Source organism: Mytilus galloprovincialis, chromosome 4 (assembly GCF_965363235.1).
Source record: "Mytilus galloprovincialis chromosome 4, xbMytGall1.hap1.1, whole genome shotgun sequence".
In the NCBI taxonomy this organism is placed as follows: domain Eukaryota; kingdom Metazoa; phylum Mollusca; class Bivalvia; order Mytilida; family Mytilidae; genus Mytilus; species Mytilus galloprovincialis.
In genome coordinates, this window is record NC_134841.1 from 41221693 (window position 1) to 41246315 (window position 24623).

At 31.4% G+C, this 24623-nt stretch overlaps 1 protein-coding gene across 1 annotated transcript in view; it reads left to right on the plus strand.

Moving 5' to 3' along the window:
* Positions 1-24623, plus strand: part of LOC143072160 (focadhesin-like) — a 292655-nt gene that overhangs the window by 193383 nt on the left and 74649 nt on the right. Inside the window, exons 11-15 of the mRNA XM_076246976.1 lie at positions 12531-12803; positions 15523-15627; positions 17224-17432; positions 18157-18283; positions 19469-19527. Coding sequence (XP_076103091.1) covers positions 12531-12803; positions 15523-15627; positions 17224-17432; positions 18157-18283; positions 19469-19527 — 773 coding nt within the window. The remainder of the gene's footprint in view (positions 1-12530; positions 12804-15522; positions 15628-17223; positions 17433-18156; positions 18284-19468; positions 19528-24623) is intronic.

Here is a 24623-nt window from a genome sequence, read left to right on the forward strand (position 1 = left end):
ACAACAACAAGAATATGAATTGCTGAGCTTGATGTGGTTTTATATTAAATTGCATAAAAACTTTAAAAAAAAATATGAAGATTTTTCAGCAAAAAAACAGACTAATTAAGATTTTAAAAGTGATAAGACTATTTATTTCTTATGCAGCAAAAATACTGCAATCTGATTGGTTAATTACCCCGGTGTAAATAACACCCCACCCTGGTTCACCCCGGGATAAATAAAATTTTGCCAAAAATTTCAGAATTTTTTATTTTTTTTTGCCAAGAAAAAAAAATTTTTAAAAATAAAAAAAAAAAAAAAAAATAATAATCAAAATAAAATGTTAAGAATTAAAAAAAAAAAAAAAAAAAAAAAATCAAAAAATTTTAAATAAAAAATATTTAAAAAATTTTTTGATTTTTTCCAAAAATTAAGTAAAAAGTATTTTACAATGCGCAGCAACATAGACATTGAAAAAAACGTTACACTGTAAATTTTTCATTACCATTTTTTCAATTTTACATCCTGGTTTCAAAATGAGTTAAGGAAATGTTCATAAGAAATAAATTCGTTATCTTGGTGTAATCAGGGGTGTACGGAATTTTACACCGTTGTTGAAAATTCATACACCCATTCGGCTGCGCCTCAGGGTGTATGAATTTTCAACAACAGTGTAAAATTCTGTACACCCCTGATTACACCAAGATAACTAATAATATTGAATTTTATTCCAAGGAATTTTTAAAGTACAAAAAAGTAAATTTTATTTATGCAAATGTTCCATGCACTATAAGTGCTTAATATTCTAGCTTCATTCCTATATTGCAATAGTTTGTCATTGAATTGAAATCAGTACTGTTACTAAGGCCGTGAGATTACTTGTATTAAGTAGAATTATGTCCATAGTCCATGTCTAAAAAGGATAAAGAACAGAAAAGTTGTCTCATTCAAAACAAAAAATGTAAATGGATGTTGGAGTACGTACATAGCTTTAAATTGTCAGAAACAATTTATGAATTTCGAACAGTGGTATACTTTATATACCGATACTTCATAAGATAAATTGTTTGATTGGAAACTTATTGTGAAACCTTTATAGGGATATAAATTTTGGTTAATTTTTAAAAAGAAAATATATCGAAATAAGTGTTTTGTATTAGTATCATGGTAATTAAAAGTTGCAGTCCATTAGAAATCTTGCACTTTATATTAACTGACTTTTCACTTCCATTTAGGTAATAGGTCTGAGTGAGATTTTGTGGATTGTGGTAAATTAGAGGAAATATGGTATACTTTGTGTAAAGAGGGGGAAATGGAATAAAAGCTCCTAATCAAATTAAGAATTGTGCAAATGCTTATATTATGTAACCATGGTAAAACACTTAGACTGTAAGAATTTGTACAGTATAGAATAAAATGACTGTTTTTATAGTACCATTATATTTGATTTATAATTGTATGCTTAATGTCTAGTGGAAAAGGCTTCATTAAAAGCAAGGTTAAGAACATGTTTTATTCAAAATTAAATCCAAAAGTAGATTTTGCACATGCCCCTTAAATAGCATTAATAAATGAAATTCACTGGCTTACTAGTAGTTTAACTTGTGTTATGCTGTCCCCTTTAAAATCTTCTTTTTAACTCCCCATAAGAGTCCCCTTTTTCAACACCTATACACACTCATAAATTACTTTTATTCAAAGAAAATAAATGCATCCACATAAAAAATCTTGAACTATTATCGGTTACTTTAAATTGGTATTGCAGAATATGCCTCCCTGGGGCTAATTTTCCATTAATTTGATCCAAATTGGTAACTAATTAGATTTTTTTTCAATTAAGGTTCTCTGTACTATTGATGCACAATATTGTGGATATGATTCTATACTGCAATAGTTTAATTGTCATTGAATAATGCTTAGAACAGTTTAACTAAGACCGTTTTTTTTATTTTGCCCCTAGCTGTCATTGCGAAAGGGGCATGAAGTTTTACCCTTGTCCTTCTGTACGTCCATATGTCTGTCTGTACATTCCGAAATTGGTTTCTGTTTTCTAACTTTAGTTAGCCTCAACTAAATGTTATGAACTTAACCAATACAGTTTGTTTTCCACAAAACACAGATCAAGTAAAAATTTGGATGGCATCACTTCTACCTTTTTATAGTTAATTGCCCAAATATAGATTGTTGATTTTTTTTCATTTCCTTTCTCTAACTTAAGTTTGTCTCAACACAATGTTATGAACACAGGGAATGCTTAATACCACAAAACACAGTTCAGATTTGAACTTGGGTGGCCCAACTTTTACTGTTATAGTGCCCCTTTACATTTCTAAATCTTATACAAATAACAGTATTGAAAAAACTACCGGTATTGCAATTTCCAGGCATTCATGAACGATGAGTATTTAAAATAACAACTTGCTGTGAACTTAAGATTACAAGCCTTCATTTAACAAAGAAGTTGTTATTTTCAATTTCAACAGCCAACGAAACCCATATTTGTATTATGATTGTAGGTCTTTAGTCTGGTTATAAATACATAAAATGTGGGATCACATAAAACAAGAAATCCATAAAGGAATGCCATTATATTTGTATATATCCAAATAAGTGGAATTAATGCTCTTTTAATAAATTGTTTGACAAATTGGTTATAAAACCTGATTATGATATAAAATCATTAATTATAAGAAAAGAATAGATTGTCATTAACTATCTTGTATGAGTACAGTACCAAGGTTATATGTAGTCTGTAGTAGTTGGCTATCTTAAATCTGCACTTTATACTTATGGTAAAGTTCAACAAGGAGAGAATTTGTTACTAATGGAATATAGGGTTTTATAAACACGTTTATAAGTTTCATGAGCCCAGTATGTATCAAAGTACGGCAGGAACTATACATGGACGATTATCTATGTAACATCATGGAATCTATGTGTTAATATCATTGTCATACCAACTTGAAATCATTCATTTATACAGACATCTTTTTCCACTTTATATCTAACACAGCCTATTTTACCCTACACAATCACAAAAACTATAATAATTGTGGGGAATAGAGGGGGTATGAACACTTTGATTAGAAAATATATATGGTTTTTACCATTAAATCATCCTAAAATTGTCCACTTTGTATGCTTTGAGGTTTTTCTTTGGTTTTATGTCAGGCTTATGGAATTACTCAGGGTTACATTATATAAAATGGAATTACATCCTCATTTCAAAAATCCTAGATCTGCCCCTGATATTTTGTGGACGAAATGGTTATAAGGTGTTCATGTCTTTCTTAAGCTTGAAGTGTTCAAAAGACTCTATTAATAAATAAAACATGTCAACAACAGTATCAAAATGTCAAGATCTGTACTCCACCTAAAGTCTTCCAGCATTGTACAGTGTAGCCTTCTAATCCGATACCTGAGTATTCCAACATCCTGCTTTATCCGACACATTTTCATTCGACCTTTTTTCTGATCCACCAGTGTGTCGGATATCACAGGTTTCACTGTTTATATAAAATGTCAAGCTATGCTTTGCTATCTCATTCTATGAGTACAGTATCAAGGTTATTGGTAGTCTATACAAAATCTACACTTTATACTTTTAGTAAAGTTCAGCAAGTAGACAAGTTGTTCCTAATGGAATATAGGATATATAAAAAATGAAAACAACATGTTAATAAGTGTCATGCACCCAGTATATATCTTGATACAGCAGGAACTATACATGTACTCACTGTCTATGTAACATCATGGTGTACGGTGTACCTATGTGTAAATATCATATCAACATGAAATCGTTCATTTATACAGATATATTTTCCCACTTTATATTTAACACAACCCTTTTTGCTCCTACACAATCACAAAAACTATCATAACTCAGGGGAAGGGGAATAGAGGGCATATGAAACCTTGGATTGGAAAATATATATGATTTTTACCATTAAATCATCTTAAAATTGCTCAATTTGTATGCTTTGAGGTTTTTCTTCGGTTTTATGTCAGGCTTATGGAATTACTCAGGGTTACATTATATAAAATGGAATTACATCCCTTTTCAAAAATTCTGGATATACCCCTGATATTTTGTCTATGAAATGGTTGTATTTAATTATTCATGTCTTTCTGAAGCTTACAGGTCCTTGGTTCAAAAGACTATATAACATTTCAACAACAGCTAGTCTATACCAAATGTCAAGATCTATTATTAACTCCACCCGTTGTCTTATAGTATTGTCTATACCAAATGTCAAGATCTATCATTAACTCCACCCGTTGTCTTATAGTATTGTCTATACCAAATGTCAAGATCTATCATTAACTCCACCCGTTGTCTTATAGTATTGTCTATACAAAATGTCAAGCTCCACTTATCCATCCATGAATGGAATCTATTAAATTATTGCATGCATTTGTTATTGTGAATTTGTCATTTTAGACTTAAATATGATTTTAATTTTTACTATTTTGAGAAAAATTCTGTTTATTTCATATAAAATATTTCAAAATGCGAGTTTAAATTATTGTATTTACAACTCAGTAGCATTTATCACAATAATAAAAACCTGACATTAATTTCTGAAATAACAGTATATATGGTGAAACAATTCCAGTTTTACTTAAGAAAATATGGAAGCAAAAATACAGAGAGACACAACCACAAACAAACAAGAACACACTCTAAAAAAAAACAAAAAGACAAACAACCTAGTTGTTAATTTCTGTGTTATTTTGGTCTCTTGTGGAAAGTTGTCTTATTAGCAATCATACCACATCTTTTTTTATATATAAGCTGTGTGCTGAATCTTCAGTGGCAAATATTTGTTTATTTTAAGGACTACTATTTTGAATTAGAAATTGTCTGATGCAATGATCTTTTCACAAGTTGAATGATATGAGATAAATGCATAAATATATATAGCTTCTTAGTTTAATCAGATTCTAACACTAATACAGTATAAATTCAATTTAAATAATACTGAAACATGCAGACACATATAATTTTATTATTATAAAAAAAATAAAAAATGAGTTGTTGAGCTGGATGTTGTTTGATATTAAATTGCATAAAACTTTAAAAAAAAAATGTAAAGATTTTCAACAAAAAAAGCCAGACTAATGAAGAATTCTAAAAGTGATAAGACTATATATTGAATTTGATTTCACGGAATTTTTTGAGTACAAAAAAGTAAATTTTATTTACTTATAAAAGCTATGCAAATATTCCATGTACTGTAAGTGCTTAATATTCTAGCTATGATCCTATATTGCAATAGTTTGTCATTGAATTGAAATCAGTACTGTTACTAAGGCTATGAGATTATTTGTATTTAGTAGATTTATATCCATAGGCCTTGTCTGAAAAGGATAAAGAACAGAAAAGTTGTCGCTTACATAACAAAAAATCTGTAAGTGAATGTTGGAGTAGGTACATAACCTTAAATTGTCAGAATAAAGTATACCAATACTCCATAGATAAATTGTTTGATTGAAAACTTATTATAAAAACGTTAAACAATATAAAATGTTAAGTTTTTACAAAGAAAATATATAGAAATAAAGGCTTTGTATTAGTATCATGGTAATTAAAAGTTGCAGTCCATTAGAAATCTTGCACTTTATATTAACTGACTTTTCCCTTCCATTTAGGTAATAGGTCTGACTGTCTGAGTGAGATTTTGTGGGTTATAGTAAATTAGAGGAAATACATGTATGTTATAATTTGTGTAAAGAGGGGGAAATGGAATAAAAGCTCATAATCAAATTAAGAACTTAGTGCCGTACCAGTATATTTGCTTAATTAGTGTATGCTTAATGTCTAGTGGAAAAGGTTTCAGTAAAAGCAAGCTAGGTTAGGATCATTTTTTAGCTCACCTGGCCCAAAGGGCCAAGTGAGCTTTTCTCATCACTTTGCGTCCGGCGTCCGTCGTCCGTCGTCCGTCGTCCGTCGTTAGCTTTTACAAAAATCTTCTCCTCTGAAACTACTGGGCCAAATCAAACCAAACTTGGCCACAATCATCATTGGGGTATCTAGTTTAAAAAATGTGTGGCGTGACCCGGTCAACCAACCAAGATGGCCACCACGGCTAAAAATAGAACATAGGGGTAAAATGCAGTTTTTGGCTTATAACTCAAAAACCAAAGCATTTAGAGCAAATCTGACATGGGGGTAAAAATGTTTATCAGGTCAAGATCTATTTGCCCTGAAATTTTCAGATGAATCGGTCAATCGGTTGTTGGGTTGCTGCCCCTGAATTGGTAATTTTGAGGAAATTTTGCTGTTTTTGGTTATTATCTTGAATATTATTATAGATAGAGATAAACTGTAAACAGCAATAATGTTCAGCAAAGTAAAATCTACAAATAAGTCAACATGATCAAAATGGTCAGTTGACCCGTTTAGGAGTTATTGCCCTTTATAGTCAATTTTTAACCATTTTTCGTTAATTAAAGTAATCTTTTACAAAAATCTTCTCCTCTGAAACTACTAGGCCAAATTAATCCAAACTTGGCCACAATCATCTTTGGGGTATTAAGTTTAAAAAATGTGTGGCATGACCTGGTCAACCAACCAAGATGGCCGCCACGGCTAAAAATAGAACAACAGGGTAAAATGCAGTTTTTGGCTTATAACTCAAAAACCAAAGCATTTGAGGAAATCTGACATGGGATAAAAATGTTTATCAGGTCAAGATCTATCTGCCCTGTAATTTTCAGATGAATCGGTCAATCGGTTGTTGGGTTGCTGCCCCTGAATTGGTAATTTTGAGGAAATTTTGCTGTTTTTGGTTATTATCTTGAATATTATTATAGATAGAGATAAACTGTAAACAGCAATAATGTTCAGCAAAGTAAGATCTACAAATAAGTCAACATGACCAAAATGGTCAGTTGACCCGTTTAGGAGTTATTGCCCTTTATAGTCAATTTTAAACCATTTTTCGTAAATTAAAGTAATCTTTTACAAAAATCTTCTCCTCTGAAACTACTAGGCCAAATTAATCCAAACTTGGCCACAATCATCTTTGGGGTATCTAGTTTAAAAAATGTGTGGCGTGACCTGGTCAACCAACCAAGATGGCCGCCACCGCTAAAAATAGAACATAGGGGTAAAATGCAGTTTTTGGCTTATAACTCAAAAACCAAAGCATTTTGAGGAAATCTGACATGGGATAAAAATGTTTATCAGGTCAAGATCTATCTGCCCTGAAATTTTCAGATGAATCGGTCAATCGGTTGTTGGGTTGCTGCCCCTGAGTTGGTAATTTTGAGGAAATTTTGCTGTTTTTGGTTAATATCTTGTATATTATTATAGATAGAGATAAACTGTAAACAGCAATAATGTTCAGCAAAGTAAAATCTACAAATAAGTCAACATGATCAAAATGGTCAGTTGACCCGTTTAGGAGTTATTGCCCTTTATAGTCAATTTTTAACCATTTTTCGTTAATTAAAGTAATCTTTTACAAAAATCTTCTCCTCTGAAACTACTAGGCCAAATTAATCCAAACTTGGCCACAATCATCTTTGGGGTATTAAGTTTGAAAAATGTGTGGCATGACCTGGTCAACCAACCAAGATGGCCGCCACGGCTAAAAATAGAACAACAGGGTAAAATGCAGTTTTTGGCTTATAACTCAAAAACCAAAGCATTTGAGGAAATCTGACATGGGATAAAAATGTTTATCAGGTCAAGATCTATCTGCCCTGAAATTTTCAGATGAATCGGTCAATCGGTTGTTGGGTTGCTGCCCCTGAATTGGTAATTTTGAGGAAATTTTGCTGTTTTTGGTTATTATCTTGAATATTATATAGATAGAGATAAACTGTAAACAGCAATAATGTTCAGCAAAGTAAGATCTACAAATAAGTCAACATGACCAAAATGGTCAGTTGACCCGTTTAGGAGTTATTGCCCTTTATAGTCAATTTTAAACCATTTTTCGTAAATTAAAGTAATCTTTTACAAAAATCTTCTCCTCTGAAACTACTAGGCCAAATTAATCCAAACTTGGCCACAATCATCTTTGGGGTATTAAGTTTAAAAAATGTGTGGCATGACCTGGTCAACCAACCAAGATGGCCGCCACGGCTAAAAATAGAACAACAGGGTAAAATGCAGTTTTTGGCTTATAACTCAAAAACCAAAGCATTTGAGGAAATCTGACATGGGATAAAAATGTTTATCAGGTCAAGATCTATCTGCCCTGAAATTTTCAGATGAATCGGTCAATCGGTTGTTGGGTTGCTGCCCCTGAATTGGTAATTTTGAGGAAATTTTGCTGTTTTTGGTTATTATCTTGAATATTATTATAGATAGAGATAAACTGTAAACAGCAATAATGTTCAGCAAAGTAAGATCTACAAATAAGTCAACATGACCAAAATGGTCAGTTGACCCGTTTAGGAGTTATTGCCCTTTATAGTCAATTTTAAACCATTTTTCGTAAATTAAAGTAATCTTTTACAAAAATCTTCTCCTCTGAAACTACTGGGCCAAATTAATCCAAACTTGGCCACAATCATCTTTGGGGTATCTAGTTTAAAAAATGTGTGGCGTGACCTGGTCAACCAACCAAGATGGCCGCCACCGCTAAAAATAGAACATAGGGGTAAAATGCAGTTTTTGGCTTATAACTCAAAAACCAAAGCATTTTGAGGAAATCTGACATGGGATAAAAATGTTTATCAGGTCAAGATCTATCTGCCCTGAAATTTTCAGATGAATCGGTCAATCGGTTGTTGGGTTGCTGCCCCTGAGTTGGTAATTTTGAGGAAATTTTGCTGTTTTTGGTTAATATCTTGTATATTATTATAGATAGAGATAAATTGTAAACAGCAATAATGTTCAGCAAAGTAAGATCTACAAATAAGTCAACATGACCAAAATGGTCAGTTGACCCCTTTAGGAGTTATTGCCCTTTATAGTCAATCTTTAACCATTTTTCATAAATCTAAGTAATCTTTTACAAAATCTCCACTGAAACTACTAGGCCACAATCATCTTTGGGGTATTTAGTTTGAAAAATGTGTCCGATGACCTGGCCATTCAACCAAGATGGCCGCCACGGCTAAAAATAGAACATAGGGGTAAAATGCAGTTTTTGGCTTATAACTATGAAACCAAAGCATCTAGAGCAAATCTGACAAGAAGTTAAATTGTTAATCAAGTCAATATCTATCTGCCCTGAATTTTTCAGATGAATTGGACAACTGGTTGTTGGGTTGCTGCCCTCCAATTGGTAATTTTTAAAGAAATTTTGCTGTTTTTGGTTATCTTGAATACTATTATAGATAGCGATAAACTGTAAACAGCAATAATGTTCAGCAAAGTAAGATCTACAAATAAGTCAACATGACCTAAATGGTCAATTGACCCCTTAAGGAGTTATTGCCCTTTATAGTCAATTTTTAACAATTTTCATTAATTTGGTAAATTTATGTAAATTTTTACCAAATATAGTTCTCTGTTACTAATGGGCAAAGTTCATTATAGATATAATTGTAAGAAGCAAAATCGTTCAGTAAAGTAAGAACTTCAAACACATCACCATCACCAAAATATAATTTTGTCATGAATCCATTTGTGTCCTTTGTTTAATATGCACATAGACCAAGGTGAGCGACACAGGCTCTTTAGAGCCTCTAGTTACTTAACAAGATGTCCAAAAGTAAGTTTTACCCATGCCCTTTAATATGCGTTTATAAATAAAATTCACTGGCTAAGTTGAACATGTGTTAAGCTTGTCCTCTTCAAAATGTTCTTTTTAACAGCCCCTCCCTTTCCCCCCTAAGAGTCCCCTTTTTCAACATCTATATACACTCAGAAATTACTTTATTCAAAGAAAATAACTGCATCTACAAAACAAATTTTGAACTATTCTTGGTTACTTTTACTTGGTATGGCAGAATAAGCCTTACTTGGGCTCATTTTCCATTAATTTGATCCAAATTGGTAACTAATTAGATTTTATTTCAATTAAGGTTCTCTGTACTATTGATGCACAATATTGTGGATATGATTCTATACTGCAATAGTTTAATTGTCATTGAATAATGCTAAGAACAGTTAAACTAAGACCAGTCATTTTTTTGCCCCTGCCATTGCAAAAGGATCATGAAATTATACCGTTGTCCTTCTGTACATCAATGTCTGTCTGTACATCCAGAAATTGATTTATGTTTTCTAGCTATAGTTTGCTTCAACCAAATTAATCAACACAATGTTTAAGTTATTACAAGGAAACACAGATCTAGTAAGAATTTGGGTGACATCCCTTTTACCTTTCTTAAGTTAATTGCCCCTTTATAGAATGTTGATTTTTTCATTTCCTTTCTCTCACTGAATGCAATGCTTGTAACCACAAAAAAACAGTTCAGATTTGAATTTGGGTGGCCCCACTTTATCATTCTAGTGCTCCCTTACTAATGGTCCATTCTCTTACTTATTAATTTGCCAAAACCAAATGTTATGAAACTAATATTCACAGCTGCATTTAAAAGATATAACAGTTTTTTTTCCTCAATTTCAGAACCCAAATGAAGGATATTTGTTTAATTGGTGAATTTTATACAAATAACAGTATTAAAAAAGCATTGCAATTTCCAGGCATTCATGAACAATGAGTATTTAAAACAACTTGTAGTGAACTTAAGGTACCAAGCCTTCATTTAACAAAGAAGTTGTTATTTTGAATCTCGGCAGCCAACAACATCCACATTTGCATTATAATTATTGGTCTAGCCTGGTTAAGATAAGTACATAAAATGTGTGATTACATAACACAAGAAATCCATAAAGAAATGCCATTATAGTTGTATATGTCCAAATAAGTGGAATTAATGCTCTTTTAATAAATTGTTTGACAAGTTGGTTATAAAACCTGATTATGATATAAAATCATTAATTATAAGAAAAGAATAGATTGTCATTAGCTGTCTTGTATGAGTGCAGTATCAAGGTTATGTGTAGTCTGTAGTTGGCTATCTTAAATCTGCACTTTATACTTATGGTAAAGTTCAACAAGGAGAGAATTTGTTACTAATGGAATATAGGGTATATAAAAAATCAAAACACGTTTATAAGTTTCATGAGCCCAGTATATATCAAAGTACAACAGGAACTATACATGGACGCATTGTCTATGTAACATCATGGTATCTATGTGTTAATGTCATTGTCATTCCAACTTGAAATCATTCATTTATACAGACATCTTTTTCCACTTTAACACAGCCTATTTTACCCTACACAACCACAAAAACTATAATAATTGTGGGGAAGGGGAATAGAGGGCGTATGAACACTTTGATTGGAAAATATATATGGTTTTTACCATTAAATCATCCTAAAATTGTTCACTTTGTATACTTTGAGGTTTTTCTTTGGTTTTATGTCAGGCTTATGGAATTACTCAGGGTTACATTATATAAAATGGAATTACATCCTCATTTCAAAAATCCTAGATCTGCCCTGATATTTTGTGAATAAAATGGATGTAAGGTGTTCATGTCTTTCTTAAGCTTGAAGTGTTCAAAAGACTCTATAACATGTCAACAACAGTATCAAAATGTCAAGATCTATACTCCACCTAAAGTATTCCGGCATTGTACAGTGTAGCCTGTCTAATCCGACACCTGAGTATTCCAACATCCTGCTTCATCCGACACATTTTCATTTGACTGGTCCACCAGTGTGTCAGATAACACAGGTTTCACTGTTTTTTCAAAATGTCAAGATATGCTTTGCTATCCCATTCTTGTTTTATGTTCATTTATTAACTTATGAAATTTGTATTTATCTTAGCATTTTATTACCTTAGTCATTTGTTAATTGTGCTGTGTTTTGCATGAAAAAATACAATCCATCTTTATTTTTATAAGTAGTACTGATGGTAGATTTTTTCATAAATATTAAAGGCCTCAAGGAAATTTAATCGTCAATACTTAAAATGTGTATTAAATCATCGTTTATGATATTACATCTTCTCTTATATTCATTGTCTTAGATGTTTATAATATATGTCAATTCGATTATTCCCCAAAGATAAAATACTGCTAAAGTAATAGTTTGATAATCAGCTGTTCGATTTACCAAACATAGCATGTCAATTTCCTTATTGCATAATTGACATACATAACGGAAATTAGAACGTCTTGATTTAAAATTGAATTGTTATATAGGATGATGGAATTTATTTTAGGAAATCTCTTAGAGCTGTTTATGCTTTAAGATTCAAATCTTTATGTACTATTATGATGTATATCACTAATTTAATTTTCACCATAAGTCAGTTTAGTCAATTAAAGGTATAATAGACTTGTCGGTTAATCTAAATTATCAGAAATGACTTTTTACAGAAATATAGAATATGGATTTAAGTGGGACCAAAAAATCACTCTCAAGATGAGTTTCAAAATGCAGAAATACTAAAAAAATGGTCTTGTATGGTTTTTTTTTTATATGAGTCTGAGGCACCTCAGTTTTGTTTCAATATGATTTTTTTTTCTTTATCATTGATCAGAGTTTTTTTTTTTAATTTCAGAACAAACAAGATAACAGTGAATTTGAGTTTACCATGACTTCAGAAGGCTACCAGTGCCAAGAAATGTCAGTTATAGCTGACCAGATCTGGACAGATATCAGACATGCAGAAACCTGGCTATTGAATCTGAAATCATGTATTCCAAAGATGAAGATTGTTCCTGTTAACATAACCAATATGGTGGCATCTCTGTTCCTGCTTTCCAAGACTGAAGTGCTATCCGACTTAGGAATACAAACCCTGGTTGAAATTGCTAAGCAGCATGTTAGTCAGGTAGAGACAGGTTTTTGTGGTTTTTTTGGGGTAAAGATTGCATTAAATGCAATCCAAAGCCTATGGTATTGACTTGATATCTAAATCTTCCAAGGCTAATCACTACCTTTTTGATACATAATATATAGGGCACTGATCATAACATTCTATATATCATATCCATGAACATTACCAGAAATTTATCAATGTAATATATATGATTTGATATTCAAGCCATAAAAAGATGTTACTACTTTCAAGAAAATAACATAACTTTTTAAAGGTGCAGGATTCTGTTCTAAAAATATAAATGATGTCATTGTTAGAGTCATCTCTAAAAATTTGAGTTATCTCCCATTGTTCAGAATTGTAGTTGAATCAACTACAACCAATGCTTTATTGACAATGCAATATTTTGATTTTACTTCCCACTGATAATGTAAAGCAATCTTTACCGTTCTGTGCTTACAAGCACTTTGATTTTGTAACTCTTAACTGGTAATCAAAAAAAGAATAAATAAAGAATTTAGATCCCACACCTCTTTCTTTGGATCTGTTCTGATATTAAACCATGATTTAAGCATGGTTGTGTCGTTAGTGCACCTGGGTTAATACACAGGGTTCACTATCTGCTCTTTTCTTCATCAGGATTGATTTTCTTATAAGTTTAATAGTGGACTCCACTCTATTTAACTAAGTAACAGTTAAGGGCATACGATACAGTTACAGGGAAGGTAATGACGTTGCTAACGTAAAATGTTATTTTCGCGACGTCAAACTATGACATATTGGGAAAAGAGGCATTTTTCGACTGATTTTTATCAATCAAACTGATTTAATTTGAAAACGAGTGCATGGACCCCTACTTTTTAAAACAGCAATTTGTTTCATTTTGCAAGGAGATTATGTGACCCAAATTTTATAAAACTGTAAATAGCGCAATTTTTTTTATTTTGATAAACATGCAGCAAAAAAATTACGTTTTTTCCTCTATTCATGAACATTTGATAAATATAGAGTTATTTCGGAATAAAAATTGCATAATTTTGAATGATCTTATAAAATACAGAAATTACCGATTATTTAACAAAAAACAATTTGTGTTTATCTTTAAAAACAAAAAAGTTATGTCTCTCTTTCGAAAAAGAAAATACGGACACAAATCTGAATTTTGAGCAAATATTCAAAATTTCGACCTCATTTTACTCAAAAAGTAGCCGATGAAGGTATATTTTTTATTACATATTTGATTTAATCAGGTAAAAAATAGCCTATATGCAAATTTTCATCTACTTGTAAATACAGGTTCAAAACTGTATCGTATGCCCTTAAGTCCTGCAATAACTTGTCTAATATAACATAGATATATGAGTTTTATTCATGAATTCTGGTTATAACATTCAATTTGATGTACCAGTTCTTTTAAAAAATATTTTTACGTTGTCCAAATAATGAGACTACAATATTAGATTATAGATACCTCACCGCAGGACTTATAGCAAATTTCTGATGGAGAAGGTCTTTTAAACAATATAGTGTAATGCAAAAATATGTAAGTTAAAGTTTTTCTTGTTGATTTCACAATGAGTACATAGATCCTTCAATTGGTAATTTTCATGAGCCACGCTTTTTTTGGCTAATTTTTAAACAGTTATGTATGTACCTGTCAAATAATTGCATTTAAGTGGTATCTGTGTCTGTAAACCTTGCCCAATAACTGGAACACATCATTTAGCTTTAAATCTTTTTAAATTGGCTATTTTACAGACTTAAATTCAATAAAGTTTAAAATTCATCAATTTCATTCAAATAAGCCCTTTCTGTTTTATGGAAATGCACAGAACGTCTATTGATGGTTATGCTACCATCCTTAATTTAAAACCATTTTAGATAATCATGTTTAGAAACCTTAGTTGATTATAAGAGAAGCGTCTTAGGGTTCTTAAATATGATTAAAAGATTAAAAATTATTGTTGTTTTGTTGTTTGTCTTTGAAGGCATCTAGATCTTGATGAAATATACTATATTAAGTTTATAATAAAAAGAAAATAATAAAACATTCATTGCTCAGCAATTCTATAAATAGTTTTGTTATTGAAAAAAGGAAATTTGATTTTTCTTAAGGAGTTTTTCATTTCTGAAATTTTTTTCACAAAGGAGTTTGGCCACCAATGAACTTATAATTTAACTATTTATGGCTTCAAAATCTTATTATTTTCAGCACAAGTTCACTTTAATTAATTGTTTTATTGCTGTGAAAAGTTGTTTAAATGTTAATTCTTATTATTGCAGCTTCAAAGTTGTTAAACTTTCACTTCAATTGCTGTAACCTTCAATTAAAGGAATATATATTTTATAAAAAGGAACTGCAATAATACCAATTGCAGAATAAATTAATAAACAATCGTTTAAACTAAAAGCATTCAGATAGCAATTTTCTTGGTTTTAGAAAAAAATAAATGAATTCTTAATATCCCAGCAAGAGTACATAATGAAACAAACGAATATGCTGGTGGATATGTGTAACAGGCCTTATATTTGGCCATGAAAATAAAGTTAGAATTGAAATATACAAAATTTTGTGAATTTTGCTTCACATACTGATGAAACTAGATACTCAAAATTTTTACTCATTTAAAAAAAAAAGTTTGAGTTAATTTCCCTGTTGCTTTCTTCATTCACAGTTTTTATGTGTTTTTGATTAACATATTATGTTGGTTAATTTTTATTATATTTTCAGTCCCCAAATTTTCTTCCTTTGATGCTATGTAAACTTGGCATGGAGACTAACTGGGACGTAAAACTCAAAATTCTTAAGTCACTACCAGCAATAGCAAGACATAAGGTAGGAACTGATGTGAATTCTATAACTAGGTAGAAAGTACTGAAGTAATGTAGAAATAGTAGCTGCACAATTAAATGTGCAGGTTTTTTACTGTGCAGTTTATTTTTACAGCATTTGATCTACATAGGCAAAGCAAGATTATTTGCGTATAAATCTGGTTCAACCTCAACAAGTTAGAACCTTGGCAGTGGTTTTCTTCTTATATCTTAAGTGTTTTGTGTCTTTTAGGAATTTCTGTTGATTGGTTGTCTCCCTTGAGTTAAGTCTTTTAAATCGTGTCTGGCTGAAATACTAAGGGTGATTTAAAACTTAATGAGATATCAAATACAACATATGATCCAGATAACAAATGCAGGTGGTTTATGTATGTGTAAATCTGGTTTAACCTCAAGTAAAAACTTGGGCAGTGGTTTTCTTTTTATATCTTTATATTTAGTGTTTTATGTCTTTCAAAAAGTTACACGAGGATTTGTTGTCTCCCTTGAGTTTATTCTTTTACATCTGTTTAACTTTTGACGAGGGATGATTTTATGCTTGACATATCCTATAAACAACTGTCTATCATATTCATATGTAAATGTAGGTTTACTAAATTTGTTTTTTTTATATTTTAATTCATTCACAATTCTTTTATTCATACTTTGTATAGGCATGGTAATCCTTACATCATTGTTCAGGTTATTCATACTTTTAATAAATTCCATTCTTTTCTACTGAGAATTCTATACCAGATATACAATAGGTTAAGTCTATTGTAATTTGGGTTGTTTGTACTATGTCAATCAATTGTAATACATTGTAGCTGTAACAAAATTTGAATGAATGTATACCAGTCTGTGAATTATTCCTGTAATGGGTTGATTGATGACTGTTTGACACAATGTTAGAACACATGGGCTTTATCATGGAAATGTTAAATGGTTATAAGCTCATTATGAATAAATGTTTCTCAAAAGATAGGTTTTAATTGACACAATTTGATCAAGAGTTATTGCCCTTTTGTCTCCATAGTTGAGGTCTATAGTTGCACAAGTTTCTTCGTAAATCAGCAAGATTAGTTTTTTATAAATTGAGCACTAGAGTTGTTTTTTTAACATATAGACTTTTTTTATTCATCACTGCGATCTAGTAAGGATCTGTAATGCATATTTCAATTTGGTTAGTCAAAGAAATGTTCATTATTATTATTATCAAAACACATAAATCCATTAAAAAAAACGACAATAACCAAAAGAAAAAGAGAGGAGAAAAACAAACAACTGTTCACAAAAAACACTGCACAGAAACTTAAGATTTGGTATTGCAAATTGTACCAAATAGCAGATATGAACGCAGATGCTTGAGAAGGGCCATTGCTTCTCTCCTTTCATTGTGCAACAGGTTCTCATTGAAAAAAAAGGGGCTAATAAGTTGTTTTTGAATGGCAAGCAGGAAGTCCATACTTACTCCCTTAGTGGCAATCTTTGTACTAAGCGGGAAAAGAAAAGATAAAGTAGGAGTTTTAGATGTAAAAAATGGGTAAGAGGACCAAGGACTGTGATAATCAAATATAAATTATATTCATCCTTAAGTCACTGAGTATTTTTGTAATTTCAGGTTTGTGTTGGACCAGTGATGAAGACTATCCAATCTTTAGGTACCACACCAGCATTAAGACCTCTGTCTCTGAGTCTGATGGTAGACCTATGGCAGTTACAAGACAGATGTTTTCCACACCTACTACAGATGATTTCAGATTACTCCACTGGAAGTTATGATGTACAGCTGGCTAGAGCTAAAGCTTTATTAGAAGTCTGTAAAACAAGGTGAGAACACGGAGACAAGAGAATGGATGTAATGGTTAACCATCATTAGTAGTCTCTTTTAGATACTGTGGATTCATTAGTATTCGTGGGATACAAATTTTCGTGGGTTTTGTGGGTACAGGTGAACTAAAAATTTAAATGTTCAATTAAATACAAATTTCTATGAAGTTGTATCCAGACTTTGGCAGAACCACGAAATCAAATATCCACTAAAATGCAAGGTTTCTGTAATCCACGAAAATTGGTACCCAAGAAAATGAATGAATCCACAGTAAATTAATTTCGTTCATACCAATTTTTTGTGGTTAAAGAAAAAAATATATTTTCGTGGATATTTCAATGACTTGGTGGTTTTACCAAAGTCTGCAGTCTATAGAATTTTTTTTACCTTGTTGAACATTTAATTTATTTTTGAGATTGATATCCAACTAGATTTAACTTCTAGTTGTTGAAAATATTTAGAAGAAATTTACCATATGTGGCCTCACTTGTTGTCACTTTAAGTTCTGCTGAGAGGTTACAACCAAGTACCTCTGTATTTTAAGATTAATCTGTAATTTTGGGCAAAAATGAAGTTAAATTGAAAAAAAGTGCTACTTAGATCAAGACCACAAACCAACCCTGTAATAGTATATTTTCACAAGTAAAAGAAGGGTAAATTATTAGTATAATAATATTGATCATGGTTGTCCAAAAACCTTTGTTGTTTTTGTTTTTATTTCAGACCAGAACAGCATGGGACAGACATGCTAGGACCTTTATCAGATATTTTAAACACTTTTAGTAAAGAGGAAGAAGGTCCCATTGCAGCCATGGCACTTGAGGGTCTTTACTACCTGTGTGAAGCTGATGTAAGTTATGTAATGCAAATGTAAGGACTGTGGTAGTACCATTACTGTAATTTACTGTCTTGGTCGTCGAAGGTGTTTTAAAGTAACACTAAGAGTGTGCATTTACTGCATTAGGATACTTTTTTCATGAACATTAAATTTTTTCTTCATAGTATGATAAACCTTAGAAATAATAAGATTTTAAAAAACAAATGAACAGTATTCAATAGAAATTCATGTTATCAAATACATATCAATACATCTGTTAACCTACTTTGGGTTAAATAATCTCTGGAAAGTCTGCAGCTGTTTGAAAAATGAAGGTTTTATAAGAACCCTACAGAACAGACCAAAATTAATCTTTTATTAGGTATTAAAGTCTTATACATATGTTAATGTGTACATACACTTGCATACAGTTAATTTCTATCCGAATTAGCTCAAATGTAAGTTGATGTCTATATTGACACTGATCACTTGGCGTCCGGCGTCCAGGGTCTGTAAACTTTTACAAAAACTTTCTCCTCTGAAACTACTGGTCCAAATTTAACCAAACTTGGCCACACTCATCATTAGGGTATCTAGTTTAAAAAATATGTCCGGTAAACCCGCCAATTTACCAAGATGGCCACCATGGCTAAAATTAGAACATAGGGGTAAAATGGTAAATTGACCCCTTAAGGAGTTATTGCCCTTTATAATCAATTTTTAACAATTTTCATAAATTTTGTAAATTTTTACAAAATAATTTCCACTGAAACTACTGGGCCAAGTTCATTATAGATAGAGATAATTGAAAGCATCAAGAATGTTCAGTAAAGTAAGATCTACAAACACATCACCATCACCAAAACACAATTTTGTCATGAATCCATCTGTGTCCTTTGTTTAATATGCACATAGACCAAGGTGAGCGACACGGGCTCTTCAGAGCCTCTAGTTTTTTGTGTTCTTTCACTGTTTCATCCATAAATATACCCCATAATTCTACTGGTTATGTGGGATAATGACAAAACTGATTATTTTATAATTGCATGTTTTTTTCTCATGACAAAAATGAAGGTCTTGTTCAATATTGATGATTTTCACATTTACCATTTAGAGTTTCTGTCCTTGAGCGATGGAAAATGATCTTATACATGTACTCAAGAAATAAAAATTGAGAAAATGCTAATGCTTTAAAGATTTTTATTTTTTTAATTTTAGGTTATTGACATCAAATCAGCATGGGATGTGCTGTCTGTTAAACTGAGTACTGATACAAGGTTAGTCAAATACAGTGAATAAGCTATAATTACAGCATCTGTTTTGAAACAGACCTTGAAATAAACAATTATTTATAAAAGCAAAATTTATCAATAAAGTACTGTAAGTTCATTAATAAGATTATTAATTGTTAGGTACTACTTTTTGTGGACTCTGATAATCTGAGGAACCACAAATTCAAATTATCAATGAAATACAATTTCCTATATCCTTCTGAATCCACAATAATGGGTACCAAAGAACAAAATGGATCTACAAAAACCTAAATATGAGAATAATTAGGGTCCCGCCAAAGGCGGTCCCCTATAGTGATCAGTCTGTCCGTCCGTCCGTCCGTCCGTCCGTCCGTCCGTCCGTCCGTCCGTCTGTCCGTCCGTCCGTAACACTGTGTCCGCTCCATATCTAGAGAACCATTATGATTTCATACTTTATACTTTACATGTTTATTAACCACCACCAGAGGGCGTGTCATGATATATGTACAACTTCCTAGGTCAAAGGTCAAGGTCAAAAAACTTTGGTTTCAGTTGACAACCCTGTGTCCTGTGGTGAAGATCGTGTCCGCTCTATATCTTGAGAACCGTTATGATTTCAAAGTTTATACTTGACATGTATATGAACCAACACCAGAGGGTGTGTCATAATTTATGAACGACTGCCTAGGGCATAGTTCAAGGTCAAAAACTTTGGTTTCAGTTGACAACCCCATGTCCTATGGTAAAGATTGTGTCCGCTCTATATCTTGAGAACCGTTATCATTTCAAAGTTTATACTTGACATGTATATAAACCAACACCAAAGGGTGTGTCATAATTTATGTGCAACTTCTTAGGTCAAAGGTCAAGGTCAAAAACTTTGGTTTCAGTTGACAACCCCATGTCCTATGGTAAAGATCGTGTCCGCTCTATATCTTGAGAACCTTTTATCATTTCAAAGTTTATACTTGACATGTTTATAAACCAACACCAAAGGGTGTGTCATAATTTATTTACAACTTCATAGGTCAAAGGTCAAGGTCAAAAACTTTGATTTCAGTTGACAAACCCATGTCCTATGGTAAAGATACAATTTTTTAATGCACATTATTCACAGCGGGGCCCACAGAGATGGCTCCCATCTCAATGATATCTAGTTTTGATAATTGCAGCACAAGTATGACTGTAATAAAAAAAATAAACAAAAGTTTACTGGTATAGAATTATTTCGATTCTAATAGGACAAATACAGTATTTTTATAGGTTGAAGCGTACGAAAACACTGTAAAAATGTTTGGCTGTTCCCGTTTCCTCCCCGAGGAGTCTGTACATTACATTTCATTTTTGATAAGTTTAAAAACTACGAGCAGGGTAAATATATGTTGTTTGATAAAAATATATAATAAAAGTTTATGTTAGCTGCTTAAATGTATGTATTTAAAAGGATAACGATGGACATAATGTTAATATAAACAATAAGTTAGTGCGCATGTGTCAAACATATTTTGTGCTCATTAAAACACAGCTGTATTTACAAAGCTTTATAAGGACGTCATATTAGAATGATATTTAATATTTTGCTACTCAGCATTTTAGTGAGTAAAAATTGTATTCATCATCATTTCATGACAGATTTTTTATTTTGCATTAAATCAATGTCATAGAAATAGTTCCAAATTGAAAGTTATGCAATTTCTTCCAAGAATTATTGTAATTCTTATAATTTCACTCAAATTAACTTTATTATGTAACAAGTACCATCAGCTTTACTTGCACGGAATACTAATATAAAACTCTATCATCAATATAAGCTTAAAAGTCCACCCTCTGAAAGATCTCATTATATCGGATTAAACAGAATACAAGAACTCACAACAGTTTATCTTTTATTGGAAATGTTTGGAATAGTAAATTCAGCATAAGTACTGCAATGACTGCACGCTTGTAAAATACAAGCTAATTTTGAATAATCTCTTCCAGAGAAACATGTTATTTAACCTTGCCACATTATTTATGTAGGTGCCTATCCCAAGTCAGGAGCCTGTAATTCAGTGGTTGTCGTTTGTTTATGTGTTACATATTTGTTTTTTGTTCATTTTTTTTATACAAATTAGGCTGTATAGTTTTCTCGTTTGAATTGTTTTACATTGTCATATTAGGGCTTTTTATAGCTCACTATGCGGTATGGGCTTTGCTCATTGTTGAAGGCCGTACGGTGACCTATAGTTGTTAATGTCTGTGTCATTTTGGTCTCTTGTGGACAGTTGTCTCATTGGCAATCATACAACATCTTCTTTTTTATAACAGTATATTTTACTAAAAGTTGATCAGAATGATAATCAACGATTGAAAATTTTTATTCAAATTTTACATGGGATTGCTAACATTGCCCATGGATTTTAATGGGGACATAAAGGGAAGAACGCGAAACAAAACTGCCATTTCACAATGAATGAATAATTAAAAATTCTTTGCACATTGATCTTTTTACTGATTTCACAAAACACAGGGAATAACGATCCTTTTTCACGGCTGCACGTGTAATTAAAGTGGCAAAACACGTTGCACAAAAAATAACCCTTTACCATCCTCTTTAATGGTTTCAGAGGATATCAACAGCTCTATAGTCTGTGCTTTGGCACTAACATGATTTTATAACATACTGCTCTGCATTCTGAAAATCTCTGTTGATCAATTTAGAAATAATAAGAAACTTATAAGGTTCTAAGTCAAAGTTGAAAATGCCTTATTTGGTCTTGAAATCATTATCCACAAATATAATTATAAACAATTTTTGCTGAATTCACAAAATTGGAACCAGAGAACAGAATGAATCCATTCTATCCAAATTGATGACCAATTATAATAATTGCAATGCAAGTAAGAAATTCAATAAAAAATTTAGCCATTGTTTATTGATCTAGAATGTCATTTCATATTGTGCTATTGGCATTTTTTATAAAGATGTAAAAAATTGTATTCATCATCATTTCTTCACAGATTTTTTTGTTTTGCAATATAAAAATCCTTGTCATAGAAATAATTCCAAATTGAAACTTATGCAATTTCTTCCATTTGATACAATTATAGTAATTCTTATAATTTGACTCAAATTAACTTGAGTTATGTAACAAGTGCCATCAGCTTTACTTGCACGGAATACTAATATAAAACTTTGTCATCAATATAAGCTTAAAATTCCACCCTCTGAAAGATCTCATTAAAAAGGATTAAGCAGAAAACTAGAATTCACTATACATGCTATAGTTTATCTTTTATTGAAAATGTTTAAAATAGTATTCATTATTCATCTAAAGTACTGCACTCTTGTGAATAAAAGATAGATTTAAAAAAAGTAATCGTGACCTGTTTAAGATATTTGCTAAAAGTTGGTCTCAATAATAATTTTAAAAAGGATGAACGTTTTATTTGCATTATTTACGCTGGCTTAATACCATAAATTCTGGACTTCTATGGCTGCAGAGGATATAATCAGCTCAGCTGTTAGTGCTTTGGCACCAACATGAAGTAAACATTCTGCTTTCGTTGATAAATTTAGAAATGATTAAGAGGCTAAGGTTTCATGCCAAAGTTGACTGTCCACTCACATGTTTAATTAACCCTACCGAATTCTGTATGAAGAAGCCAGAAAGTCAGAAGCCTGTAATTCAGTGGGTTTTTGTTTTTCCTGTGTTAAATATTTTGTACATAAATTTGGCCATTATTATTCTTGTTTGAATTGTTTTATATTTGTAATTTTTGTGGCCTTTTATTATCTGACAATGCAGTATGACTTTGTTCATTATTGAAGGTGGAATGGTGACCTATAGTTGTTAATTTCTGTGTCATTTGGTATCATACGACATCTTCTTTTTATATACACCATACTTTCTTAAAAAAAAAGACAAAATCTAAATAGGTCAAGCACTAAACTGCCCCTAGTTTTTATAAGAAGATTATACTTTTAACAGAGATCTATCCTAATACCAATTTCCCTAAAGGACAAGAAACCATCAAGATAAAACTAAAGAAAACTGCTGCATTATGCTGTCATTAATCCTTTGATTGAGGATGTCTGAAGAATTTGTACTTTTCATGTAAGGAGCTGCCTTGAAACATATTAAATGCATCATTTCTTAAGAAATACCTTATAAGAGAAGGCATATTATAATCTAATATTGTTCTTTTGAAGTGTGCTTTGATCAAATTAGTCATTTCTGGAGCAGGGACAAATAGATAATTGGAGGCATTTTACAAAGCTTTAAGTTGACATGGAATGGCTTCTTGGATATTGTTGTAACACCCACGATTAGACTTCATGGTGAGGAAAAACTTTAATGTAAGAGAAAACTCTGCTGAAGTGTTCGGTGTTGAAGTGAAAAAAAGTCACTAAACTAATTATTTATGTCCCCAACCTTGTTATTACAATAAAGTTGTTGTCCTTGGCTTAAGATAATAATCACAGCAGTAAATTTGATTTTGTCTGACAGTTCATCATAATTCATTTAGGGATGATAAAAGCATATTCAGTGTCCCTAATATGATATGGATTAAGTGCTTAGCCAGCTAGATTTATCATTGACTTCATACTAATATGATAAAGGTGAATTGAAAAAGTGTAGAAATTTCATACAAAAAATTGATGACCAAGACTTGCCGTCATAAAACTGTCGAGATTGATTATCCTATTCAGACTTACATTGGCGCAAGACATTTTGCAAAAAAATAAAACTACTAGGGGACCTTTGAGCGCAGACATTAGAGTCCATTTTAGTACGGGATTTATCCGTTCATCTGTATTTTCGATAGCCTATTTTAGTGAAAACTTACCTGGTTGAATAATACCCACTTTACTATAACCATGAACAGTAATTTATACTGGTGTTAAAATGGGTTCTTCTTTGGCGCTTAAACCTCAGATTTTTTCCCTAAAATGTCCTATCAATGCACCAATATGGCCTACACCGAACTCAGATATCAACCAATCAAATTATTGGATTTGGTATTTCAAGCACAATTTTTAAAAAATTTTAATGAGTGTGGTTCTAGAGGCTACGGCTCAAAAACATTAGTGTACTTGTTGATATAATAAATTTAGGTCATGGATCTATAAACAGAAT